At 38.7% G+C, this 25,274-nt stretch overlaps 1 protein-coding gene across 1 annotated transcript; it reads left to right on the top strand.

Moving 5' to 3' along the window:
- Positions 1–8,851: 8,851 nt before the first annotated feature.
- Positions 8,852–11,882, top strand: LOC140168757 (uncharacterized). Its single transcript, XM_072192167.1, has 2 exons — positions 8,852–10,571; positions 11,071–11,882. Exons 1-2 carry the CDS (start codon positions 8,852–8,854, stop codon positions 11,880–11,882), a joined length of 2,532 nt encoding a protein of 843 aa, XP_072048268.1.
- The last annotated feature ends 13,392 nt before the right edge of the window (positions 11,883–25,274 follow it).

The following is a 25,274-nucleotide window of genomic DNA, read 5'->3' as shown; positions in this document are numbered from 1 at the left end:
TTGCTATATTGAAGCTAAACTGATGAAATATGGTGTAAAATAGGAATAAATGCGTGTGAAGCGCGCGATAATGTGCACTTTTGGGACTAAAATGGGCAAATATGAGGTTAAATTGGTCAGCAACCTATATTCAGGCATCAACATTGGGGGGTGATTGTATGGACCATCCCCCCTGGCAAAATATTGAGGGATTTTATCCCCCGGGATCTACGCCTATGCCCACAGAAGTTAGAAACTTTTGGAAAATGAAGACCCAATTGAAGCCATTTGGTGGACCATTTTGTCACTATTATTGTGTAAAATTTTACTTTGAAAAAGCCTAAAATTTGCGAAAAGAAAGCCCAATTGAAGCCATTGGTGGACACGTTTTGACTTTTATTATAGATTATTGCTTTATAATCATGTACCTATAAAGTTGATGGGCACGCGGGGGGGGGGGGTCTCTGAGGGGGGATGTTCCCCCATCAGAAGGGAGAAACTTTTACAAAATAAAGACCTAATTGAAGCCATTTGGTGGACTATTTTTGCACTATTATTGTGTAAAATTTTAATTTGAAGAAGCAGAAAATTTGCGAAATGACGGCTTAATTGAAGCCATTCGTAGACAATTTTTGACCTTTTTGGTATAAATTGCCATAAATTTACATGTAAACATAAAGTTGCGCCAATTGACAGGCCAATTGAAGCGACTTTTTTCACTGTTATTGGTTTAAAATCTATCTTGGGTCATCGTTGAACGCAAATAAGTCTTAATCAGCTTTAGCGTAGAAAAGCTATGTTCACCACTGGCAAAAGATACGGGAAGGGTCAGAAAAATGCCCTGTTTCTTTACTTTTCTCAGGTCCCCCTTTTCCTTTTCCGCCCTGTTTTCTGTTTTTCTTTTCGCCCCCTTTTTATTTTTCCTCCCATTTTTTTTCTTTTTCTCCGCCCTCATTTTTTCTTCCCTTTTCTTTCTCCATTCCCATTTTTTCTTTTTTTCGTCCCTTTTATTTTGCGCCCCTCTGCGTTTGCCGCCCTAGGCGACCGCCTTACCTGGCCTGATGGTCAGAACGGCCTGACAACCAGTTCCAAAGATATGAGCAATTGAGTTTCAAAAACAAGAGGAAACAAAAGGAAATATCTTCTTTGTTTGGCTATATCTCAAAATCAATATTTCCAAATTTTTGACTAATTTTGCTTGATCGCATCACATATTAGAAGGCACACATCACAGCTGAAAATTCAAAAGTAAAAGTAAAAACTCCATTTTAAAATATCCAGCAAATGTTTGCTCTAATTCGCCTCAGAAGTAGTGATGTAACAGGATTAATTACCATAGCAAAGTTAGATGAATACAATTTTTGAATGTTTTGCCCTGCACTATGAATAGGCTGCACTCATCCCCTGCCATATCTGTCTATGTGTGCAATCATAGATTAAATACAATACTGCTCTTTTCAATGATGTCAGCATAATGTGAAATTGCTGTTCGCCGTAGAAGTGATGATGTAACAGGATTAACTACCATAGCAATAGGTTTTTTTTTATCGCCCTGCGCTACTAGCAGGTTGCACTCACCACCTGTGTCTCACTCTCACCACCTATGTCTGCAATCATAGATTAAATACAACACCACCTTTTTCAAATATACTAACCTTACAGGTGTGAGTGATCAGCATGATATGGATATTCTATAGAATTACGATCCAGGTCTTTATCCCTGTTCTTTTACATCTATGGTAGTACGGTTCAATGCTGAGGTACAGTGTGAACATATTAGTACTATCTCTTCAAAAATTGTTTAAACCTATTAGCTACTTGCGGTTCCGCATTATTATATGTTATAATGGGGAGAGCCTCGAACTGGCAGCATACATGAAAGGAAGAATTATGTAACCTTACACAGAACGTTATGACTAGTTCAATTCCCATTCATGTATGCTGCCAGTTCGAGGCTCTCCCCGCATATAGTGCATAATGGCGAACTGCAAGTAGCTTAATTGCAATGGTTAATCCTGATACATGATCTATTCTTGGAAACAATATTCTCTGCGATGCAGAGTTACAGCGTACGTCTAGTGCAGGGCAATACATACAAGAATTGTATTCACCTACCGCTATGGCAAATAATCCTGTTACATCACTATTTCTATGGCGAATAGTATTATCCGTGTTCTATAAGTTGCATATCATATCAGTGACTGCTATAGAGGCCCTGCATGATCGATTGGCTCCAAACAAAGGATTTGAGCCGGTGTCCTTCACCGTAGTTATGGCGGAGTGCAGTCCATTCAATCAAATGTTGTCATCAACCTATTTGATCGTAGTGCAGGGTTATGTGTGTGAGACGAACTGTCACGGTAGATTGCAATCATGCTTTTGTTGAATGCATTTGAGTAGTCCGCGATATTTACGGGATGATACGTCACATGCAAGGCCTCTATACCTTGTTTAGGACTTTCTAAAGAAGTACCAGCATGTGCAATCATGACTGCTTCAAAATAGCCCGCCAAAGTCATGCAGGTAACTCAGAGGTCGTGCATTGAATTGGTTTGAATGAGGAATACTACGGGAATCAGCGCCTTTTGTTAGAAGTCACGCATGAGTAAAGTGGATAACCTCTACTATTACCTTGCTTAAAATACTCTCTGGTGTAACAATACACCTTGGGTGTAATAAGTGGCAACACAATTCTCTTTACTGGTTATCTGCATACCTGCCTGAATCATTCTTTAGATACACCCAATTGTGGGTGGTCAATGCTCCCAGTAGTTAACCCCTTTTTACTTTTAATTTAACTTTCATAATTACAGACTTTGCATTTGTAACCACAAATATTATAACATGCTTATGCCAACCAAACCTGGAGACACTACTTTGCATTTTTAACCATTAATATTATATTATATAATTATTATATTTTGCAAACTTTTAAAAATCACCAGAAAACAAAATAAATTCTAAACATATATAAACTATATTTATTTTAGAAACAACACCAACACCTATAATTGATGATTCGAGGTCACAGTTTTATGTCTTACTAGGACTATGGTTTGGCAGTTTTGTACCATTTACATTCACATATTTATATTTAACGTAATTAATATGTTGTCCCAATTTCCCGGGAGAGGCACATCCGCGTACAGAAAAGCAAGGAAAAGGGCCTTTCACTGCCCGGCGCAATACGCGATTATCTCGGTTAAGGCAAAAATGGCAAAAAAGGTTAGCCCTACCTTAATCGTACAGATGTTACTCAAAATGGGTAGCTAAATTCGGCACCAAGATGCCAACAAAAAACAGTTGGAAAAAAAGTAAAATGCTGGGTAAAATTGAACTCAAAATCTCCTCAAAATGTGTTTTCAAGTCCCTCTCGCCCAATGACCCCCTTTTTTGTTTAACTGAACTCCCTCTCACCAAATGACCCCCTTTTTTGTTTTCCTGTCACCAAAAGACCCCATTTTTTCCAAATTATCCTCTCCCATGTAATATTGACAGGGAAGTGAGTGGGAATTCCCAGTGTCATCTTTGGGGGTGTGAGGTACTGCATTTTAATGATGGGAATTCTCACTCAAAGAGGCATTTTTGTGATGGGATTTCCATGCAAGAAGGTGTGTTTAATGATTGGAATTCCCACTCAAGAGACACTTTCATCATGGAATTCCCATGTAATATGCACCTTTCATGATGGGAATTCCCATGCAATATTGAGAAGAAAAGGAGTGGGAAATCCCAGTGTCATCTTTGGGGGGAGTGTGGATAATATCTGGAATAGCCCAATGCAATTTACAGCTTTAAATTTAAAAGTAAAAAAAAAAAAAAAAAAAAAAAAACACCTACCCTAATTTTTTTATGTTACGCCAATCAAAGAATTTTCTTAAAAGGCCTTATGAATAGCAACCTGCATCACATGCGCACTAGAGTTACTCCAGGTCCCTCTACTTTACTCACCTACTGAATAATTAGCAGCAGCAAGTACATAAAGCAAACCCATAAGAGTTAGACATCGACCCTGTCTGGGATAAGCTCCTGACCCCCCTGGAACCATGGGGCGCCAAAACATCTTCAAGTTTGACGTCATCTACATCTGTGACGTCATCGGAGGTGTCTCAACATCACTAGCAACAACAAATCTTCAGAGCAATAACATCCGCTGAAAATGCCGGTTGACCCGGTGAAAGCACTCCGGTGAGTACGGTAGCGTAGACGTATAAATTTGCTTTCCATCTAAAATGGTTTTCCTGTTCAACATTGCTGTAAAGAAAAACATTTACCCACTTAGTTTTATGTGTGATGAACGGCATACAGAAGTAAGCAGAATTCGGTAGTCTTTCCCCACCATTGGTGGATCATAAATCACCCCTAATTCACTATTACAGTCCCTGGTCCAAGGAAATGCACATAATTATTTTTGGTACAAAGACATATCATTTGCTTCCAGTTTTATATTCCCAAAGCACCTTCTGAAGTTTTGGGCTGGCAATTGCCAGGCATGAGACCGGGGCATGAGAGCGACGGTCGATGAATTATGAGAGTCTGAGGAAAATGTGAGGCAATGAGAGCGGTGATCAATGAATTTTGGAAAAACAAAAAGGGGGTCGTCGACGCAGCACATACCCGTATAGCTGAGACTTGTGTGCCCCCCGGATGACAGGTCAAGTTGTAGTAACTACAAATTTCGAACGTTTGAGGACTTGTTCTCTAGTTGTAGCAAGTGCCATAGGGTGTCTCCAGTGTTAATTGTTTTCATTATAAATGTCGCAAAATATTAATTGACAATAATTGACAACTTGTTTGACCTCTCCATATATTCATACATTGCTCACCTGAGCTGTGTTTTCATCCTATTTTGTGGTGAAAAATGATTACAAATTTCATTTATGGAGCAACGATTTCTTCGTACCGTCAGCTAAGTATGTATAGGAATGCCCATTAAACACATACACAGCACTTGTGGGGGCACACCACTAAATCCTTCCGCATTTGGTGTAACCCTGTATAGTTCCGGCTAAAAATAGCGCCTGAGCGAAATGTATCAGCCTTTCAAGGGTACTAAATTTAAGTGAATCATGCTTGTTTTTATGAAAACTATTTTAAAGTAGGACCTCAACATTAAAAATCTGTTCAAAAAATGTTTCAAATCGATTGCGAATACCAAGGCCGGAACTGGTAAGGAGGCGAAATTGTCGGCAGAAATTTGTGAGGGCGCTGTTCGGGTGCCCATAGCTCAATAGTTCGACTAGCTTGGTCATAAAAAATTAAATTTTTATTAAAGTTCAGACCGTTTATACTTTAAGAAAATTTTCTCAATTTCGTAACTACGGGTAGAAAAACAAGTTTACTTTCTTGTATTTTCATATGTATTTTAATGGAACGATTATTTAGTGGCGTGCCCCCTTGTTGGAACTCCCGATCGGAGCCAGGAGTTTCAATTATTCATTTATTGGAACTCCTGGGGGAGGCACTCGAATATGAAAGTGACATACCCATGCCCACCAGCGTACGAAACTAGGGGTCTATCGGTGTAGAAACTCAAAGTTTTTTTTGCCAGTCTCGAACTTGAGGTCTAGGGAAACTGATCAGTAGGACAAAAAGGGGGGGTCAAGGGAATTTAGTGGCGTGCCCCCCTTGTTGGAACTCCCGGTCGGAGCCGAGAGTTTCAATTATTCATTTATTGAAACTCCTGGTGGAGGCACTCAAAATGCATGTGAAGCGTGCCAAAATTTCAAATTTGAGGACTAATTGTTCAAGAAAGGGGGTTATTTAGTGTAGGCTACTTGACGACGTCCACGGCGACTGGACTCGTTTCAGTACGGGCTGGAGTCCTCCACAATGTCAGAATCCCACTTCTGACACCATGTTGCGTGATGTAACGCTTCATAAAACTACAATAAATCAGGAGGCAGAGACGATGTGGTTTAGTTGCTATTCTGCCATGATGGAGATTGGAGACTCCAAGGACCCAAAGAGGGCGTGATTTATAATAACGTACCCAGGGGTATCAGATCCTGTAACGGGCACATGACGTATGTCAATATATGGGGCACATTTCAAAAACTAATCGTCGTCTGCTCAGTCGCGCCTGCATTATACATCCCACGATTGAGGAGATTATGCAGTAACCACCAGAAGAAGCCCCCCTGCACACCGACATCGCCTGGACAGACTCAGGGTTCTGTTTTTGCCGGCAAAAACCTGTTTTTGCCGGCTAAGTGGCAAAAACCTGGCAAAAACTGTTTTTGCCAGTCTTTGCCCGGTTTAAACCGGCAAAGATGGCAAAAACTGGCAAAAACTCACACATAGTCACTCATAAATAGTAACACACATCTGTCAACGAATCATTCAACATATTTTTTGTCTCATCAAGTCCTTAAAATGAAAAAGTTTTGAATTTGATACATGCCACATTTCGATTAAATGCACTTGAGCAATGAAAATGCATGCCTTTAATTTCTTAATATATTGCTTATAATTACAAAATCTGGCCTTGCTACACTTGGGAACTTATTTTTGTAACTTAATAATTTGTTTTGAGATGAAAAATTGAACTATAAATCACTTTTTTAGTTTTTGCCATTTTTGCGGCAAAAACTGTTTTTGCTAAGTGGTTAAAACGCATGTTAAAACCGCTGGTTTTTCCACTCATGCAAAAACCTGCGAACCCGCGCCTGGTTAATAATTACATTGTACAGCAGAGACACTAAAATCAATACCCGGGATCGATACACGTGAATGTGCTTTTTGGATACCGGAGCAAAAAATGATAAATATCACCCGTAAATTTTTTATTCTAAGGGCTCATATTGAAATTCCCTTACACAGGAAGGTGTGCGCCATCCTGCAGCTTTCCTGTGCTAGCCTTCTTTTGTTAAAATCCTGGGCAGGGTGTATCACTGATGCATATAATCCATCCGTTTTATGACCGAGCTTTCCTGAGGCGCGCGCTTAGCGAGGGGAATCCTGCCTTCTTTCTGTGTGACAACGTGGTAGGGTATTTCAATATGAGCCCTAAAGATGCCATATTTTTTTGCTTGCATTTGAATATATGTATTGAAAGGATATGATAGTCGTTAGCTTGCGTATTGAGAAAGAACCTTGCGTATTGAGCTCAAAAACTGACAAAAATTCTGATTTTATATGTGCCGAACTATAGCGCAGCGTAGGCCACTCGTGGAGGCAGTCTAAAAGCAGATGACCTCATGGCGTATACCATGCTCACTCACACACACAGAGGTCAGTCACCGGGCTATTGTAAATAGCCTTAGTCGGATGTCCCTTGGCCCATTATGCGCCTCAAAACTATCAAACAGGTCGGAACAAAATGGCCATGCGTGGCTGTGGATTCAACCTACCATGGCGATTTCTGCCATGAAGATATCGGGCGGTGACACTGTGTAGGTATGCCAGGCAAACCTTAATTAACACATTTGCTAGTCAGCCAAATTCGCCTAGAACACAATACATATTTACATAGAAATTTAAAAGCAGGTAGGTCAAGGAAACCTAAATAAATATGTTGTCTATACTTCACTTGACCCAAATATATGATTTTTTATGGTGATGAGACACTCGCACATGGAATTTTAGAGGGATTTTGATAGCAGTTCCACATAGAAAAGCTGCTATCATCATGAGACTAAGATCTAGAAACATAGCACAGGTGTGTGCGCCTGAGCGAGGTCGGACGTGTTTTTTCTGTCTGCTACATCTCAGAAAAACTTCGCCTTATTTCAACCATCTAGAGGAATAAATTTCCATCATTTCCTCGTGTGGACTGTATACTTAACATCTGAGCTTCTTTTGGAGTGATTTTTGTCCCGCTTTGGGTCTGAACTTTTGCACATTTTTCCAAGTAAAATTCTACTCGTGTGACGCTGATTTTACCAATACCAAGATGGCGCCCAGCATGGAGGAGTAACGGCAGACGGTTGGGGCGGAAGTAGTATTTAGTAGTACTGGCGGGCGCTGGGTGACCCTCTCCTTTTGGCTTATTTCTTCGTCTTTATCATCATGATGAAGTATAAAACATCTGTGAGTATGTTCCTTGTCGTTTTGTGTATTACTGTGGGACTTATTCATGCAACGATGGAGTTTGATCATCAAGAATTTGATCATGTGGAAAGAGTCTTGTCATCGATGGCATTGACGCCCATCGTGGATGTCGCTGATGATTATCATGATATTTATCATGTTTACGATGATGATGATTTGTTTAATATATGCATTGAACACATTTATTCTGAAAATATGGACTCATACTGTTATTATTCATTATGTAATCTGAACCAAGTTGCCCTACATGTAGAGGTACCTGTTGATGTCGCTGATATCTATTGTATAGCTGTTGATGTCGCTGATATTTATTGTATCGCAGATGTAGTAGTTGATGATTTTGATATTTATATTGATGACTGGTTTAATATATACATGTACATGATATTCATTGAACATACTTGTTACGTAAACATGGAATCATTTTGTTGTAATTTATTATGTAACCTGAACCAAACTGCCCTAGAGATGGTACCCTCGGGACCATTTCAGTTTGGTTCGCACCCTGCTGATAGTCTACTTACTGGATTGTGTGGTAAGGAAAATTTACTGAAACCAATCTCGAGCAGTAGCAAAAGTAAGAGACTGACTTTGCTCTATCTGTGCTTGTTATGTATTATGCAATCTGGAGACACCGAGGTAAACCCAGGTCCTGATTTTCCATGTCCTATTTGTGCACTGGAATGTGACTGGGGACAGCCCGCTGTCCAGTGCGACAACTGTGATTGTTGGTATCACACAGAATGTATGCACATAAACTCAGTTGTGTACAAAGCACTTGAACACAGTAACGTGAGTTGGATCTGTTGCCAGTCTTGGGATGCCTAGTTTCTCAAGCTCGCTTTTTAGCTCTCGTTTAACGGTGTCCTTGTCAAATAGCTTTAGCACCTTAGCTTCACTTAGCGAAAGTGAGGAGCTGTTATCCCCGCTGGCTCAATCCTCTCCAAAAACCTTTGATAAGAGTAAATCTAAAAAAGATAGTATGCATACTGGTGAGAAAACTAAAAAGAAAACTCAAAGACAACCTCGTAACCAGACTCGTCAGCAAATCAAGGTTATGGTGATCAATTTTCAAAGCATCTGGGGCAAAGTTGCTGAGTTAGCAGTTTGCCTTGAAAATCATCAGCCAGATGTATTGATTGGTACTGAATCTTGGTTGGATGATGGTGTTAGTAATTCTGAGATTGTACCCCCAAACTACTCTGTAGTTAGGAAAGATCGTGTGGGTACTTATGGCAAAGATGGTTATGGCGGGGTTTTTATCGCGTACAAAACCGATCTTGTTGTTGCCCATCGTGTGGATTTAGACTCAGATACTGAGATTCTTTGGATCCAGCTGGAGCTTTTTGGCAGTAAGCCAGTTTTGATTGGAGCTTATTACAGACACCCAAGCTCCAAAGGAGAAGTTTTAGAACAACTTGATGTCTCCTTATCAAAAATTGATTCCTCAAAATGCCCAAATGTGTGGCTTGCGGGGGATTTTAACCTCGCTGGCATTGATTGGGAAACCCAGTCAACCCTTCCACTTTGTCCTAAACCTGGTCTATGTAGACAATTGATAAGCATAGCCAATGATTACGGGTTGGAGCAAGTTGTCAGAAAACCCACTAGAAGAAATAATATACTGGACCTCTTCTTCACCAACAACAACACACTGGTGGATAAGGTAACTGTCATACCTGGCATCAGTGATCATGATGGTATACCGGTGGTGACTATCAACATCAGACCAAAAATACTCAAATCAAAACCGAGGAAGGTTTATATGTACCACAAGGCCAATCATGATAAACTTGATAGTGATCTTACTGAACTGTGTTCAGTTTTTGAGTGTAAGGACTTAGGTCAGTGTTCTGTTGAACAATTATGGTCAGAATTTTCTGATAACATCAAACTGACCATGGATGAAAATATACCATCGAAATACGTGACCAGTGGTAAGACATCACCCTGGATTAACCACAGAACCAAACGCCAATTGAAACAAAAACAAAGGGCGTATAATCATGCCAAAAGTACTGGTGATGATGATGACTGGCAAAAATTTCGCTCAATAAGGAGGAATATAACCAGAGAGACTAGAAGACTTTATAGAACGTACATAAAGGAAGTATGCATACAGGGGAACAAACAATTTTGGTCGTTTATCAAGAGCCTGAAAAAAGACAGTTCAGGTATCCCAGCACTCAAAGATGAAAATAACATGCTTGTGACAGATAACATCAAAAAAGCAAATCTGTTAAACAGTCAATTTGAGTCTGTCTTTACACAAGATGATTCATCTTCCCTACCCACCATAAACTCACCCAAATTTCCTAGTATGCCTGACATACATGTTGATGTGCACGGCGTTGAGAAGCTTCTCAACCAACTCAACATTCACAAGGCCCCTGGCCCGGATGAAATACCATCCTACATCCTGAAAGTCTATGCATCCAGGATTGCCCCCATTCTTACAATTATTTTCAACAAATCCCTCACATCTGGTATTCTACCAGAGAGCTGGCGTCAGGCTAACATAACCCCAATTTTTAAGAAAGGTGAACGCACAAAACCATCAAATTACAGGCCCGTTTCTTTAACATCTATAAGTTGCAAAATTCTTGAACACATTTTACATTCTAACATCATGTCCCACTTAGATAATTATAACATCCTCACAGATAAACAACACGGTTTTAGATCCAAGCACTCATGCAATACCCAACTCATACAGACAGTCCATGATTTTGCTCAGTCCTTAGACCATCGTAAACAAACTGATGCCGTAATCATGGACTTCTCAAGGCTTTGATGTTGTTTCCCATCCTCGTTTACTTTTGAAACTTGATCACTTTGGTATAAATAACACCACTCATCGTTGGATTTCAAATTTCCTGTCCCAAAGAAAACAAAGAGTTGTCGTGGGTGGCGACCACTCTGAATGGGTCCCTGTGCGCTCAGGTGTTCCCCAAAGGGACGGTCTTAGGCCCCCTTTATTTTTAATTTTCATAAATGACCTCCCTGAAAACTTGTCATCCCAAGTGCGTTTATTCGCAGATGATTGTGTGATTTATAGGGAAATAGTAAATGACCTCGATGCAGAAGCCTTGCAGAAAGACCTTGATACCTTGTCAGTATGGGAGAGGACTTGGCAGATGAGATTTAACACAGCAAAATGTTTCACTTTGAAAATTACCCATGCTCGTAAACACATTTTCACACACAAATACAACTTAGGAGGTTCAATATTACAGGAAACTGACTCACATCAATATTTAGGAGTAGAAATTACAAAGGATTTGAAATGGAAAAAACACATAAACCAGATATCAGCGAAAGGTAATAGGGCACTTCGTTTCATAAAACGCAATCTCAGTTCTTGTACTGAAGACATCAAACACACAGCTTTTAAGACATTCATAAGACCAACCATCGAATACTGCTCCGCTGTATGGGATCCTTATACCCAAGATCAAATTTACCAACTGGAAGCGATCCAGCGTCGAGCAGTAAGATTCATCAAGAGCGACTACAGTAAGCGCACAAGTGTTACCAAATTAATGAAAGACTTAGACATGGAGACACTTGCTGACAGGAGGAAGATAGATAGACTTTCCATACTACAGAAAGCCAGAGAGGGTCATCTGGCCCTGCCAGTACAAAACATACTACAACCAACCCACCGTCTTACTAAACGAAGCCACGCAAATTCATATCAAGAATTACAAGTCAACAAGGACGTTTTCAAATACTCCTTCTACCCAAGAACTATCAAAGAGTGGAATTCTCTACCAGCAACACTTACTCAGCAACCAGACCCATTAGCATTTAAGAAAAGCATACAAGATCACATCCTAAAACGCATCTAAGCAGTCTTCACTAGTGCGCACACACTAGATTCCTTCCCGCTTGACTCCACTTGGAGTGTTGGAAAGTATTCAAGCAGAAGAAACACCACCGAAATGCCGTTTTGGGGAATTTTGCTAGCTGAATCTTTTTGATGAAAGTCAATCTTTGACAAGATGTAACTTTGCTACAGAAAGCGCTATGACAAAAAGGTTTTCAGTTTTACGCAAGGGCTTTAATTTAATATATAAAATGATGCAGTTTGATGGCAAATTTGAATTCACCTAGCATACCTACACTGTGCCCCGGGGTTGGAACTGGGACAAGGTAAAACAGGTTATCAATTATTGTCAATAATAATATTTTGCGACATAAACTAGTGAAAACAGTTACACTGGAGACACCCAATGGCACTTCCTACAACTTGAGAACAAATCCTTAAACGTTCGAAATTTATAGTTTAGTTAACTGGCCCTGCAAGCATGGTTGCAAAATTCGGCAGGGTTGTAATCTTAAGCTTTTTTTTTTAAATATCGTTCACTCACATGCTCAGTGTCTTGGAACCTGATCAGTAATTCATACATGTATTCCATACTTACCAGCTAATTTAGACTTCTCCCTTTGAATCATCTCTCGTTTGCTCTATCTATGGTGCGCTTTCTTAAATTCTTCAACAAAAATTTACTGACAGTATACTGCAGTAGCACAGAGTCTCGTCAAGATTTCATGACCATTTTTATTATCATACGAGCTGCACATACGCGTTATTTATTACAGATAGCCCGTAGCTAAACTACCAATTGTGATTGGCTCACAGGCTGAAAACTTTTTTTTCAAGAACGATAGCGCAGAAGACACAGCACAGTGGCTCCTGTCCAGACCCCCCCAATCATTTTGGTGGCTATGGAAAAGTACCATTGGGCCCCCAATAATTTGGGCCAGGGGCCATCCCCCCCAGACATTCACACCTCCAGACACACTAAAGCACAGAAAGAACGAAAGCGCAGAAGACACAGCACAGTGGCTCCTGTCCAGACCCCCCAATAATTTTGGTGGCTATGGAAAAGTACCATTGGGCCCCCAATAATTTGGGCCAGAGGCCATCCCCCCCAGACATTCACACCTCCAGACACACTAAAGCACAGAAAGAAGGAAAGCGCAGAAGACACAGCACAGTGGCTCCTGTCCAACCCCCCCAATAATTTTGGTGGCTATGGAAAAGTACCATTGGGCACTTGGTACTTGGCACTTGGTTGATATCCTCCTGAGACTGGACTGGAGGTGAGGAGAGTGGGGTCTAAGGCTGTCCATTGGTGTCACGTAGCTTCCCGAGGGCAGCTTTAAAGGCGTCGGGCTTTGGCGATGAAACTAAGTCGGTCGGTAGTCTGTTCCATGCTTTTTATTGTGCGGGGGAAGAAAGAATTTGCATAGGCATTTGCATTGCATTTGCATGGGCCCCCAATAATTTGGGCCAGGGCCATCCCCAGACATTCACACCTCCAGACAACACTAACCCCACCATCTTGACATTGCAATGATTTAAATGCACAGGGAAGGGTTTTTTTTTTATAAAAGTAGCTTTTGGGGCTGTGCAATAATTATGAGCCCTCCCTGGGGGATAAAATTCCGAAAGGCCCGCCAAAACTCACTTGCCCCCCCTCTCGGCCTGCCAAAATTGCTTGCCCCTCCCCCATTCTCGGCCCGCCAAAAAAATCTTTGCACCCCCCTTACACATGCCAATTTTTTGGGATCCCAATTTGCAAACCATTTATGGTCTAGATATAAGCCTATGTTGCGAGCGCAGCGAGCAGGAAATTTGCATAGGACCCTACTAATCATTTCCGTACTGTTTTCCTAAGCCTTTTTAGAGCGTTTCATTTAAAAGGCACCCCATGAATGTGTGCCAAAAATCGCTTCCCCCCTCTCTGCTTGCCAAAATTGCTTGCCCCCCCCCTTTCGGCTCCCCAAAATTTCTTGACCCCCCCAATTTGACCCTCCCCAGGGCTCATAATTATTGCACAGCCCCTAATATTATGAATAAAAAGTTTTAAAAATAGGCTGGTTGATCAAAGATCAAAGGTTCATTATTTTATGATGGAGCTTAAGTTTACCTTTGATTTCCGCAATCTTGAAAGCCCGGGGGCACTCCCACTTTGGAGGTGACGTGTATGTAGGGCCTTTAGCTGTCACCAAAGACCCTATAGGGCTATTTTGTAACGAGTGCAACTGTCACCAAAGACCCCTTATTTTTCCATTCGATCTGTCAGCAAAAACCCTTATTTTTCCATTTGAACAGCAATGAGTCATCTATCACTGTTTGATTGTGTTACTTCTTTTGAAATAACAAAGCCATTTGAAGCCAATTAATACTAGAAATTCAATTTTCGAGGCTTATTTTGTCTCTCACCCACTCCACATTTTATACATTCTAACCCAATATCCCCCTAATTTAGATCCAAACGGTCCGTCTATCACCCAATGACCCCATATTTTGTACATTTTGCTCTCTCCGAATGCTAAAAATCATGCTCTCACCGAATGCTCCTTAGTCCTTACTGTACAAGTGCATACAGCCCTACACCTATAGTATATCCATTTCATATTGAAGTGTCCCCCGGGCTTGAAAGGCATTGAAACTGAGATTTGTCTGCTGAAATTTGCATCTATAAATGTAAAATTTAAGGTACATGGCTAGGAACAGTTCTAATGCATTTCATTTACTCATGTTGATATAATATACATTCAACTCGATTTATTATACACATTTGAGATAGGCCTTCAATATAGGACTGTTTTCAGTATACGGCCCTATGTAGTTTTATAGCGACAGAATAAAGATTTTTAGAATCATATATTCGCAAATGGTCATTGTTGGTTGTTTTTTTTTTTGTTTTTTGTTTTTTTAATCTTATATATATTATATGCCTGTACAATATTTGCATTGTATTATTGCTGTTAACCTTTACACCGGTTGAGGTCAGAATGAAAACAAAACAAAACAAGAAATACAGTAAATCTGTTCAAAAGTTCAAGTTCAATAATGTATCAAATTGCAGGTCATTATTGTGATGTTCTGATAATTATAATGCATTATATTAATGTTATGACGACTCCATTAAAGGCTAGGCCTATTCTGTGATTCTGGAGGATCGTAAAAATCATCAAAATTCAGATTTTGGTATCTTTGGCATCGATGTGCTAATTGCTAACATAGCATGCTAGTGGTTAAAAGCCAAAAGCTTGAAGACAAAAATAAGACATTTTACATTAATCTGTAATTTTTCTATATTAAATACATGTATTTGAATGGGGCTTCAAATTTGACAATACTGCTGTTTTCCACGTTTTATGCCAATTTTTCATTTCAAATATACCTGATAACAATGGTAATGACTTCACTTTTGGACAATTTATAAACACTTTTAGGTTGGTTTTTTTTTACTCTTTCACTGGGATCACTGAATAGGCCTTTAATAGATCAACACACAACATGTGTGTGAGATTATTGAGTGCCAAGAAAATTATAAACTTGATCAAACAAAATCTCAAGCAAGATACATGTACATGTAGGCCTATAGGCCTAGTGACGTAGAATGACGTAAAATAATAGGCCAGTAAAATGCATAGGACCAAGTAACGTCGGCAACAAAGAGTGAATATTTGACGCAAATATAATGCAACAAACACAATGCAGTGACGTGATTGTATACAAATTGTAATATCATTTACCATGGTAACGTCGACCATGCACGGAGTTAAATATAAACCAAGTATACAGGGTGCCCCCACCCCAAAAAACCCAAAACAACAGAACCCTCATTGCGCCCTCTTTTCTCCTATTTCTGAAAAGTTGATCAAATATATTTTGGTATGTAAAGAAACCTGGAATCATTAGCTTTAATAAACCGAAACAAATATTCCAATCGGCTCAAACCTATGAAGATATGCTCTTTTAAAGAAATGTACCCATTTTTCACACTGTCCACGGAGGAGTTTTGGCTACTTCAAAGATTGAAAAGGAGTAGGCCTACATGTACCATGCATGAATATCAACCATTCCTGAACGATAACTTTATAAAAATAACTTTATTTAGGGAATGAGCCTTACCGATGGGCTTATTATATGGGCAATAGATTTTGTTAAGTGTCATTAAATTGTGGTTGTGAGATGGGACTTCTTTTGCCATTCTTGCAATTACTTATTTTTTGGTTAGTAATGCCTTTTGTTTTATTATACTTCTTACTTTCTTACTTTGTTGTTTCTTGCTTTCTTTTAATTTACAACATAATCCATTATTCTTTCTTGGGATAAAACAGGGCTGTTTAGTTTGTTGGTTTGGTAAGGTCTGTGTTGCTCTGCCCTTTACCTGGTATAGCCTCCTTTGGCGAACACAGGTTTTAGCCCTGGTCCTCATTCTATCAATTACAGTGCGTACCAACCTTGTGCGCCGGATACTTAGCGAATGCAGAAGTAATATGTTTGCGACGATCTTGGAAGCTATCTGTTGGTAGTTATCACTTCGGATTGTGCCCCAAAGGAAGAAATCAATATAGTGTGAGGTCTGGCGATCTTGTAGGCCACACCAAAGCATGACCCATCCCAACCACCATGACCACTCCGATTGCTATTCGTGGACAGAATTTAAAAAAATGGTCCACGATTGGCTTCAATTTTACAAATTTTTGGCTCTGTTAAAAGGGCATTTCACGATCCAAAGCCTCATCCCCTACTTTTTTCAAAAAAAGTTGAGATTTTTATACCACTGGAAACCTCTGGCTACAGAATGTTTATGTACCAACAATTTCTTGCAGATTAATTACTGCTTTAAATTAACATTTTACACAATAAAAGTGTCAAAATGGTTCACCAAATGGCCTAAATTGGGGGCCACATCCCCTCCCACTGTCCCACACACTCCTGCGTCGCCCAAGCGCGATGCGATGGTCATTTTTTTTAACATTTTCAGATTTTTTCTCAAATTAGCCCCCCCCCCCTGACTGCTTTAGATCTGCCACTGCCAGACACGGCACCAGGTGTTATATATTTGGGAACGGACCTGGAGAGGGAGGGGAGACGTGACATTTTACGGGGTGATCAGAAAATGTTGCATTTTTTGCCCCAAATATAGTAGGATTTTTGTGAAGATATTTAGTTCTGATGCGGGGGGGGGGGGGTAACCAAGAAGAAAAGGCTGAGGAAATATGCTGCCTTGACAGTCGCTGGCCATTTTTAGAGCCTTTAAAGAGGATGGTCCGATTTTATTACTTTTTTTTTCACTTTGGTTGACGAGTAAACTGGACTCCCACTTCCAACCTATGAAGTTTCATGCTTTTATTTCAATCCAGTTTGATTTGATTTGATCGGGATTTGACAACCCTGGATAACCCAAGAAAGCTTATTTCCATTGGGGTTCATTTGAACACACGGGACGGATTGGGAACAGTCAGGGGTTAATACCCTACTCTTTTCGAAACTGGCTGCGAATTACATGTACAGGTGTGTAATGGCTCTCTGCACACGGGACCGACGGCTTTACGTCCCCTCCGAAGGACGGGTACTTTCATGATTCGTTTACCCAATTCTAAGTGAACCATGGGGAGAACGGAAGTCTGAATTTAATCTACAGAAGTTGCCAATTAATTTCAGACTTTTTTTCCAAGTCAATATCCCAGCAAATCGCCACCGGCGGGAATTGAACCCGGGACCTCATGCACTAAAGGCAATATACCCTGACCATTGCGCCACGCTCTCCCTGAATTGATATGAGAGCAAAATATTTGAGCTTCTTCTGATACCCAAAGCTCACTTTCGATAGCGAAAAATTGGGGATAATGAATGAGGTTGTAGTCGGACCATCCAGTTCATCCTCCTTTAAGTAACAATAAAATTATAATACAGGATAGATCACTACTTGTTTGAAATGAAAAGAATACTTTTAACAGCTCTTAATAAAATGTATTAACAGCTTATGATGCGAATCTCTCTTTATTAAATGATTTTCATAGTATCCAAGTTTGCTAGTTTTGAGTTATTTGCCAAACTACCATTAATTTCCCAGAACCAGAAATAGAGGGGAATCTGTAAGCCAGGACTAACCAATCAGATCTCTCTCTCTCTCTCTCCTTTTCGCGCATGCGTAATTCAGTTGTGGGTTTCCTAACGTTAATTATTGAATAAATCAAGTGTCACAAGTTGGCAGTATTCGTGTGTTACATGTAATGTCTACCTTATATTTTCAAGGTTACTACGTTGACGTAGAACAATTGCATGAACTTTTATGAAGTTCATGTTTTGTTAATTTGTATTTTTCATGGTTCATTACTCTGGAGCTCTCTGGCAGGATCATAAACTTGACACGTGTATTAAATCATAATATACAAGGTGATTTAAAATGAACTGTATCTAACTTTAAAAATTAAAATAAGATACTTACTTAGCTGATAAAGTAGTATGCTATCAGCAGTTGATAGTGGATGAAGTAGCTTTAATACTATATAGAAAGCTGATGAAGTAGTGTGTTATCAGCAGTAGATAGTGGATGAAGTAGCTTACTATCAGCAGTAGATAGTTGATGAAGTAGTGTGATATCAGCAGTAGATAGGTAGATAAAGTAGTGTTAACAGCAGTAGATAGTGGATGAAGTACCTTACTATCAGCGGTAGAAAGCTGATGAAGTAGTGTGTTATCAGCAGTAGATAGTGGATGAAGTAGCTTACTATCAGCAGTAGATAGCTGATGAAGTAGTGTGTTATCAGCAGTAGATAGTGGATGAAGTAGCTTACTATCAGCAGAAGAAAGCTGACGAAGTAGTGTCCCAGCAAACACAAAACGTTTTCGACGTCATTCGCAAAAGGTTATAAAAGGTTGTCAGAAAACGTTTAAATATCGGGTTATATAAAGGGTATATTAAGAGTATAAAACGTTTTCATAACCTTCAAAAACATTTTGTGATAATCTACTGCTCAGCAAACAAAAATGTTTTACAGAAAACGTTTAAATGTCGGGTTATATAAAGGGTATAAAAACGTTTTAATAACACTCCAAAAACATTCTTGAAAACTTGATACAAAACATTCTAAACAGAATGTTATTTTGGAGTTGAAAAATATTTTGCGAAAAATGTTTGCCCAAAATATTTTCAATAACGTTTTAAAAACGTTTTCATGACCTTTATATACCCCGACATTTAAATGTTCTTAAAAGGTTTTCAAAAAACATTTTAAGAACATTTCGGTGTTTGCTGGGTTCAAATATTTTAACATAGTGTTATTTAAGTATTGACAAAATATTTGGCAAAAATGTTTGCAAAAATAGTTTAAAATAACATTCCTTGAAAACATTTAAAAATATTGTTGCAGTGTGTTTTCATACAAAACGTTTTAAAACGTTATCATGACCTTTATATAACCCGACATTTTAATGTTATTAAAACGTTTTTACCTAAACCAAAAGCCAAAATATAACTTACTTAAAACGTTTTTAAAACGTTTTTGTGTTTGCTGGGGTGTTATCAGCGGTAGATAGTGGATGAAGTAGAGCTTACTATCAGCAGTAGAAAGCTGATGAAGTAGTGTGTTATCAGCAGTAGCTGATGAAGTAATATAGTGTGATATCAGCAGTAGATAGGTAGATAAAGTAGTGTTAACAGCAGTAGATAGTGGATGAAGTAGCTTACTATCAGCAGTAGAAAGCTGATGAAGTAGTGTGTTATCAGCTGTAGATAGTGGATGAAGTAGCTTGCTATCAGCAGTAGAAAGCTGATGAAGTAGTGTGTTATCAGCAATAGCTGATGAAGTTATAGTGTGATATCAGCAGTAGATAGGTAGATAAAGCAGTGTTAACAGCAGTAGATAGTGGATGAAGTAGCTTACTATCAGCAGTAGAAAGCTGATGAAGTAGTGTGTTATCAGCTGTAGATAGTGGATGAAGTAGCTTGCTATCAGCATAAGAAAGCTGATGAAGTAGTGTGTTATCAGCAGTAGCTGATGATGTTATAGTGTGATATCAGCAGTAGATAGTAGAAAAGTAGTGTTAACAGCAGTAGATAGTGGATGAAATAGTGTGCTATCAGTAGTAGAAAGCTGATGAAGTTGTGTGTTATCAGCAGTAGCTGATGATGTTATAGTGTGATATCAGCAGTAGATAGTAGAAAAGTAGTGTTAACAGCAGTAGATAGTGGATGGATGAAGTAGCTTACTATCAGCAGTAGAAAGTTGATGAAGTAGTGTGTTATCAGCAGTAGCTGATGCTGTTATAGTGTGATATCAGCAGTAGATAGTAGAAAAGTAGTGTTAACAGCAGTAGATAGTGGATGGATGAAGTAGCTTACTATCAGCAGTAGAAAGCTGATGAAGTAGTGTGTTATCAGCAGTAGCTGATGATGTTATAGTGTGATATCAGCAGTAGATAGGTAGATAAAGTAGTGTTAACAGCAGTAGATAGTGGTGGATGAAGTAGCTTGCTATCAGCATAAGAAAGCTGATGAAGTAGTGTGTTATCAGCAGTAGCTGATGAAGTTATAGTGTGATATCAGCAGTAGATAGTAGAAAAGTAGTGTTAACAGCAGTAGATAGTGGATGGATGAAGTAGCTTACTATCAGCAGTAGAAAGCTGATGAAGTAGTGTGTTATCAGCAATAGCTGATGATGTTATAGTGTGATATCAGCAGTAGATAGTAGAAAAGTAGTGTTAACAGCAGTAGAAAGCTGATGAAGTAGTGTGTTATCAGCAATAGCTGATGATGTTATAGTGTGCTATCAGCAGTAGAAAGCTGATGAAGTTGTGTGTTATCAGCAGTAGCTGATGATGTTATAGTGTGATATCAGCAGTAGATAGTAGAAAAGTAGTGTTAACAGCAGTAGATAGTGAATGGATGAAGTAGCTTACTTGCCACTGCTGATGCTGTATCATTAGATCAAATTTACTTCGCGTGACGTACGTATAACAAGGAGAAATGCATATATGCGTACGTAGGCTGCGATCACATAGGAGTATATTATTCGGGTATACGGTGCACGTTTTGGAGGTGCTCGCGTATAGCTTAAATCGAGCAAGGCAATTTCATAGTACCGGGTCACATAAGAGAGCACTATTCGAAAAGGCCGTATCCCCCCGCGTATAGTGGGAATCATGCGCGTTCGATTTTAGTGCAGCGTATACCATCCTAATTTTAAAACCGCTAATTCTGCACATTATGACACCTCATTGAATGCAATGTGACACCAACAAGTAAAGTACGTTACTGTTACAAACATTTAATTAGACTAATGTTCAGTTTTAAAATTGGCAAACTGACCTTTAATACTCGCCTGATCGAATAGCGTATAGCGTGTAGCGAATACCGTATAGGCCTACCGTATACAGATACTTCCCCTATACTTCTATGTGATCGCAGCCTAATGAAATTTTTGTGGTCCACCAACTGTAATTAATGAAAAAATAAATATCACAAGTTGGCAGTATTCATGTTCTGCACGTATGTCCAGGTGGTATGCGCCAAGGTAAATTTCCATCGTCAACCGTGTAATTGAATGGGATTATTTTGAAATTTTAAAACGTTTGAAATATCACAAACAAATAGGCCTCTGTTAATAAATAATATAAATACAAGCTAAAACCGGTGGGGTTCGATATAAATGAACCCCACAAAACTAACCGAGTATATGGAAAATGCCATACGGTCGAGCGGTTATGGCAAATTTGGGTGCTTTTTGGGTGTATTTTCTTGAAAATTGATATACTGATGGGTACGAACAGCAAAAAGTAGGTATAGAGAAAGTCAGCATCCGAAAGTCTGCGTGGCACACCCCCGTACAAAACTTTTAGAAGACCCCCCGGGTCCGACGACCATCATGCCACTCGCCGCCTGCGTATGTCTACCTTGTATTTTCAAGGTTAATACAACAATGACATGAACTCCAAATTAAGTTCATCTTTTGTATTTGCAATACTTCAATGCTCTGTCAGTAGGCCTATGTCAACTTTAGTTTTTTTCGGGTTATATGATAGACTATGCCATAGTCGAATTTTATTAAAAATATGTTATTATTAGTCATGATGAACCCATTTCGTTGAACTCGAAATTATACTGATGTTTATTAAAATTAAAGTATTAGTAAAATGATCATAAAGAGTTAAAAATATCAGATGATTAGTGACAATAAAAGTAATTGAATGCAACATTATCTTGCATAATTATAATGGCTCACTTTAATACTGAACAATTCTGATTTTGGAATCTACCAGTTTATTGATAGTGAACCCCGAAAAAAAATACTTGGGAAGCTAACAAACAGAGGGAGTGCGGTGACTTAAAAGATCAGATACAGATATGAAAATCTATCAGTTGCACACAAATCAATATAAATCAGTTTTATGCTTAAATGTAATAGCCAGAGTATGCAAAATGGGCAAGTGGACTACGGAGAAGTGTAGTTATATGACAGTTATGAAAAAACCCACACACGTACACATAGGCCTACAACAATATTTTTAAAATGTTGTCAAAATGTACGTTATTTTGCACATCTTCTCTGGTTATTGCAAAACTTTTCACAAATATTTTTTTCAAAATATTTTGTCAGCTCAATTGTGGTTTTATATGAAAAACAAAACAAACAAAAAATAAAAAAAATAAAAAAAATAAAAACCACACGCACATACAACAATATTAATAAAATGTTGTCAAAATGTACGTTATTGTAACATTAAAAAAAAAATTCAAAATATTTTGTCAACTCTTACATAGCTATTGTTGGAATACCTGGTATTCGCAGAGCCTCATTTTCTTAACTGGGTTTCACCCACACATACCGGTACATGCACACCCCGTCCGTACTTGACGCAGTCTTTCATGGGGGCTGCTAATTTTGAAAAAGTGGATTTTTTTTTCCAACGGGGGGCGATTTTGTGAAAAGTGGACTTTCTTCCCAAAAAGAAGGGCAATACTATTGGTAGTATTGTTTTAAATTCTAAAATTTACACATATTTAGCTTTCTTAGAAATTTCAGATTTTAGAAATTGGACGTTTCTAATAGAAGTTACAGGATAATGCGTAAAAATGGTGATTTCCAAGTTTTCACAAAACTACCTATTTTGAAAACATGTAATACCGGTATTACTAACCGTTCAGCACAAAGTTAAAATGTTATGCAGTATATTTGTTGTGTTCTGTACTAAATAGTCGATATCTATTGTTTATTTATGATGTTACGCAGTTTTGAAGACAATTTTTGCGGTGTGTGAGAGTTATTTTGAAATGACGTCAGAGATGGATTTTTCATAAAAGTATAGAAAAGGTTCGTCCTTAGTGTCAAAGCATGTATCTATGTTCACAGTATATTGGCAAACCCACAGCTACGTAACGGAGAAGATTAAATTTATACTGCGAAGGATCCGTGGCCGTGAGGAAGTTATAATAATGACATTTTTGGGTAAAAATTGTTGTAAAAATCACATTAAAAAGTACGTTTTCAAGTTAGATATCTGAAGTCATAATAATCCCGTATCAAGAGTCATTCAGTTGTAAGCTCTACATCTGTGCCAAATTTGATGTATTTCCTATAAAAGAATGTAGGATTGCTCTAATATATTGAACAGTGCGGCTGGACGATGGTGATAAAGGATCCATGAGTATGATGCCTTTGGACTGTAAATTACAAACATCCAGTTTTCGTCCATTTTCAGTAATAGCAATGTCACGCCAAAACGAACCAAGCTATTTCCATGAAAGTTACTGAATAAGTAGGGGACATGTGTGTCATTGTATTGCACTTATTAAAATTAGATACACTGTTGACTATATATTTTTGATATTTTATTCAAACACAGTATAAATCATTTTGGCACACCCTATAATTATCCTATTATTGCAAAATGTTGTTGTAAAACATTGCAAAATATTTTGTCAACACTTGAGGAACATTTTGTTAGTATGTTTTGCAAAAGTGTTTTCAAAAAAATGTTTTTATTATGTTATGTTACATGACCGGCATTGAAACATGTTCAGTACAACGTTGTGTTTGCTGGGTACTCGACTAATACCTGACATTGAAATCAGTACAAAATGTCTAAATGGCGTGCCAAAATTGCTTGTCACCCTCTCGGCCTGCATGCCAAAGCACTCTTTGCCCTCCCCTCCTCCCGCCATTGCACATGCCAAAATTTTTGGGTTTCCTAATTTGCAAACTTTAAATAGGACCTACATGTAGGCCTATGTAGCCTATATGCGCAATTGTGCATGCGATAGCGAGCAGGAAATTTTGCATTAATAGGCCTATTTGAAATTTTCTGTCAGTGTTTTAGCCGTTTTAGAGCGTTTTATTTCAAGCCATAATTATAACAAGTTCTGTAAAAATAGATTAGTATTTATTTTCCATAAAATGTTAGCTTTTACTGTCAGATATATTTCCCCTTTTAATTTTGAGCCAAACAAGTGAGGTAAAGCATAGAAAATTGGAATTTACTACCGGTACTAGCTCCAATGCGTGTTACTCCCGCGGTTGTAATACGGGACGATCCTCTGGGGTGTGTGTATGTGTATTCCGCATACGTGCATACGTGTTCGACTAATATTTCCATCGGAATAATAAAACGACGGTTCCGTTTTATTCAAAATTTCGGATTTTTACAAAACTACAGCACCTAAAGTCTTGATTTTTGCAGAGTATCTTCATTGACTAAAGTCCGGGACTAAAGTACATTACAATCGTGTAAAAACCAGAATATAATTTTTTTGAGGGCGTTCTCCTTAGCAAATGTTATAATATGGCTTTAAAAGGTGCCCCTGCCCCGTAAATGTGTAAAAGCTATACTTTTATAGGCCTATGGGTCATCCTGGCAATTCGGTATTTTGGTGGTCGGATCATTTTGGTGTATGAACTTTTCATTGCGTTGATTTATAGCTATTTATGTAGGCCTATGTTTGATTTTAAATAAATATGAATGAATGAATGAATGAATGAATGAGTGTGCCAAAATTATTTGCCCCACACCCTCTCGCCTGCTCACCCCCATTTAATTTTACCCTCTTCGGACCCCGGGCGCAACTACGAAGACTTTTTGGGCGGGTGCGGCGTGCCGCACCCGCCCTATATTCTCTGACTATTGACCTACTTTTTCACATGCCGCAGTGTTGAGAAAATATTCGTGTCGGTTATATCCCAAACACCCACAGAGGTGATAGTTTACGGCGAGTTTTGTAATTATTACTTGATTTTGATATGTAAGTAATACGATAAAGTCGTCATAGTCAGTAATGTGTTTGTATTAAAAGAAATAACAAAAATAATTATTTAAGTACTAGAAATACTATTTGGAAATTGCAGCAAGATTTGCAGATGTTTTTATTTGAACAGTACCAGTTCACCAGTTTTGCTAGTTTTCCTAATCTTTGGGCTAAATTAATAGCATCGTG

Source organism: Amphiura filiformis, chromosome 13 (genome assembly GCF_039555335.1).
Source record: "Amphiura filiformis chromosome 13, Afil_fr2py, whole genome shotgun sequence".
Classification (NCBI taxonomy): Eukaryota; Metazoa; Echinodermata; class Ophiuroidea; order Amphilepidida; family Amphiuridae; genus Amphiura; species Amphiura filiformis.
The sequence above is the reverse complement of the archived record's forward strand: the minus strand, read 5'-3'. Positions and strand labels throughout refer to the sequence as shown.

Bases quoted from the DNA above. Each gene is read 5' to 3' on its own strand.
- LOC140168757 (XM_072192167.1), top strand. From the start codon at position 8,852: ATGCCTAGTTTCTCAAGCTCGCTTTTTAGCTCTCGTTTAACGGTGTCC. The intron at 10,572-11,070 runs GTGAACGCACAA...GTTTATTCGCAG, and splicing joins AACCCCAATTTTTAAGAAAG to ATGATTGTGTGATTTATAGG.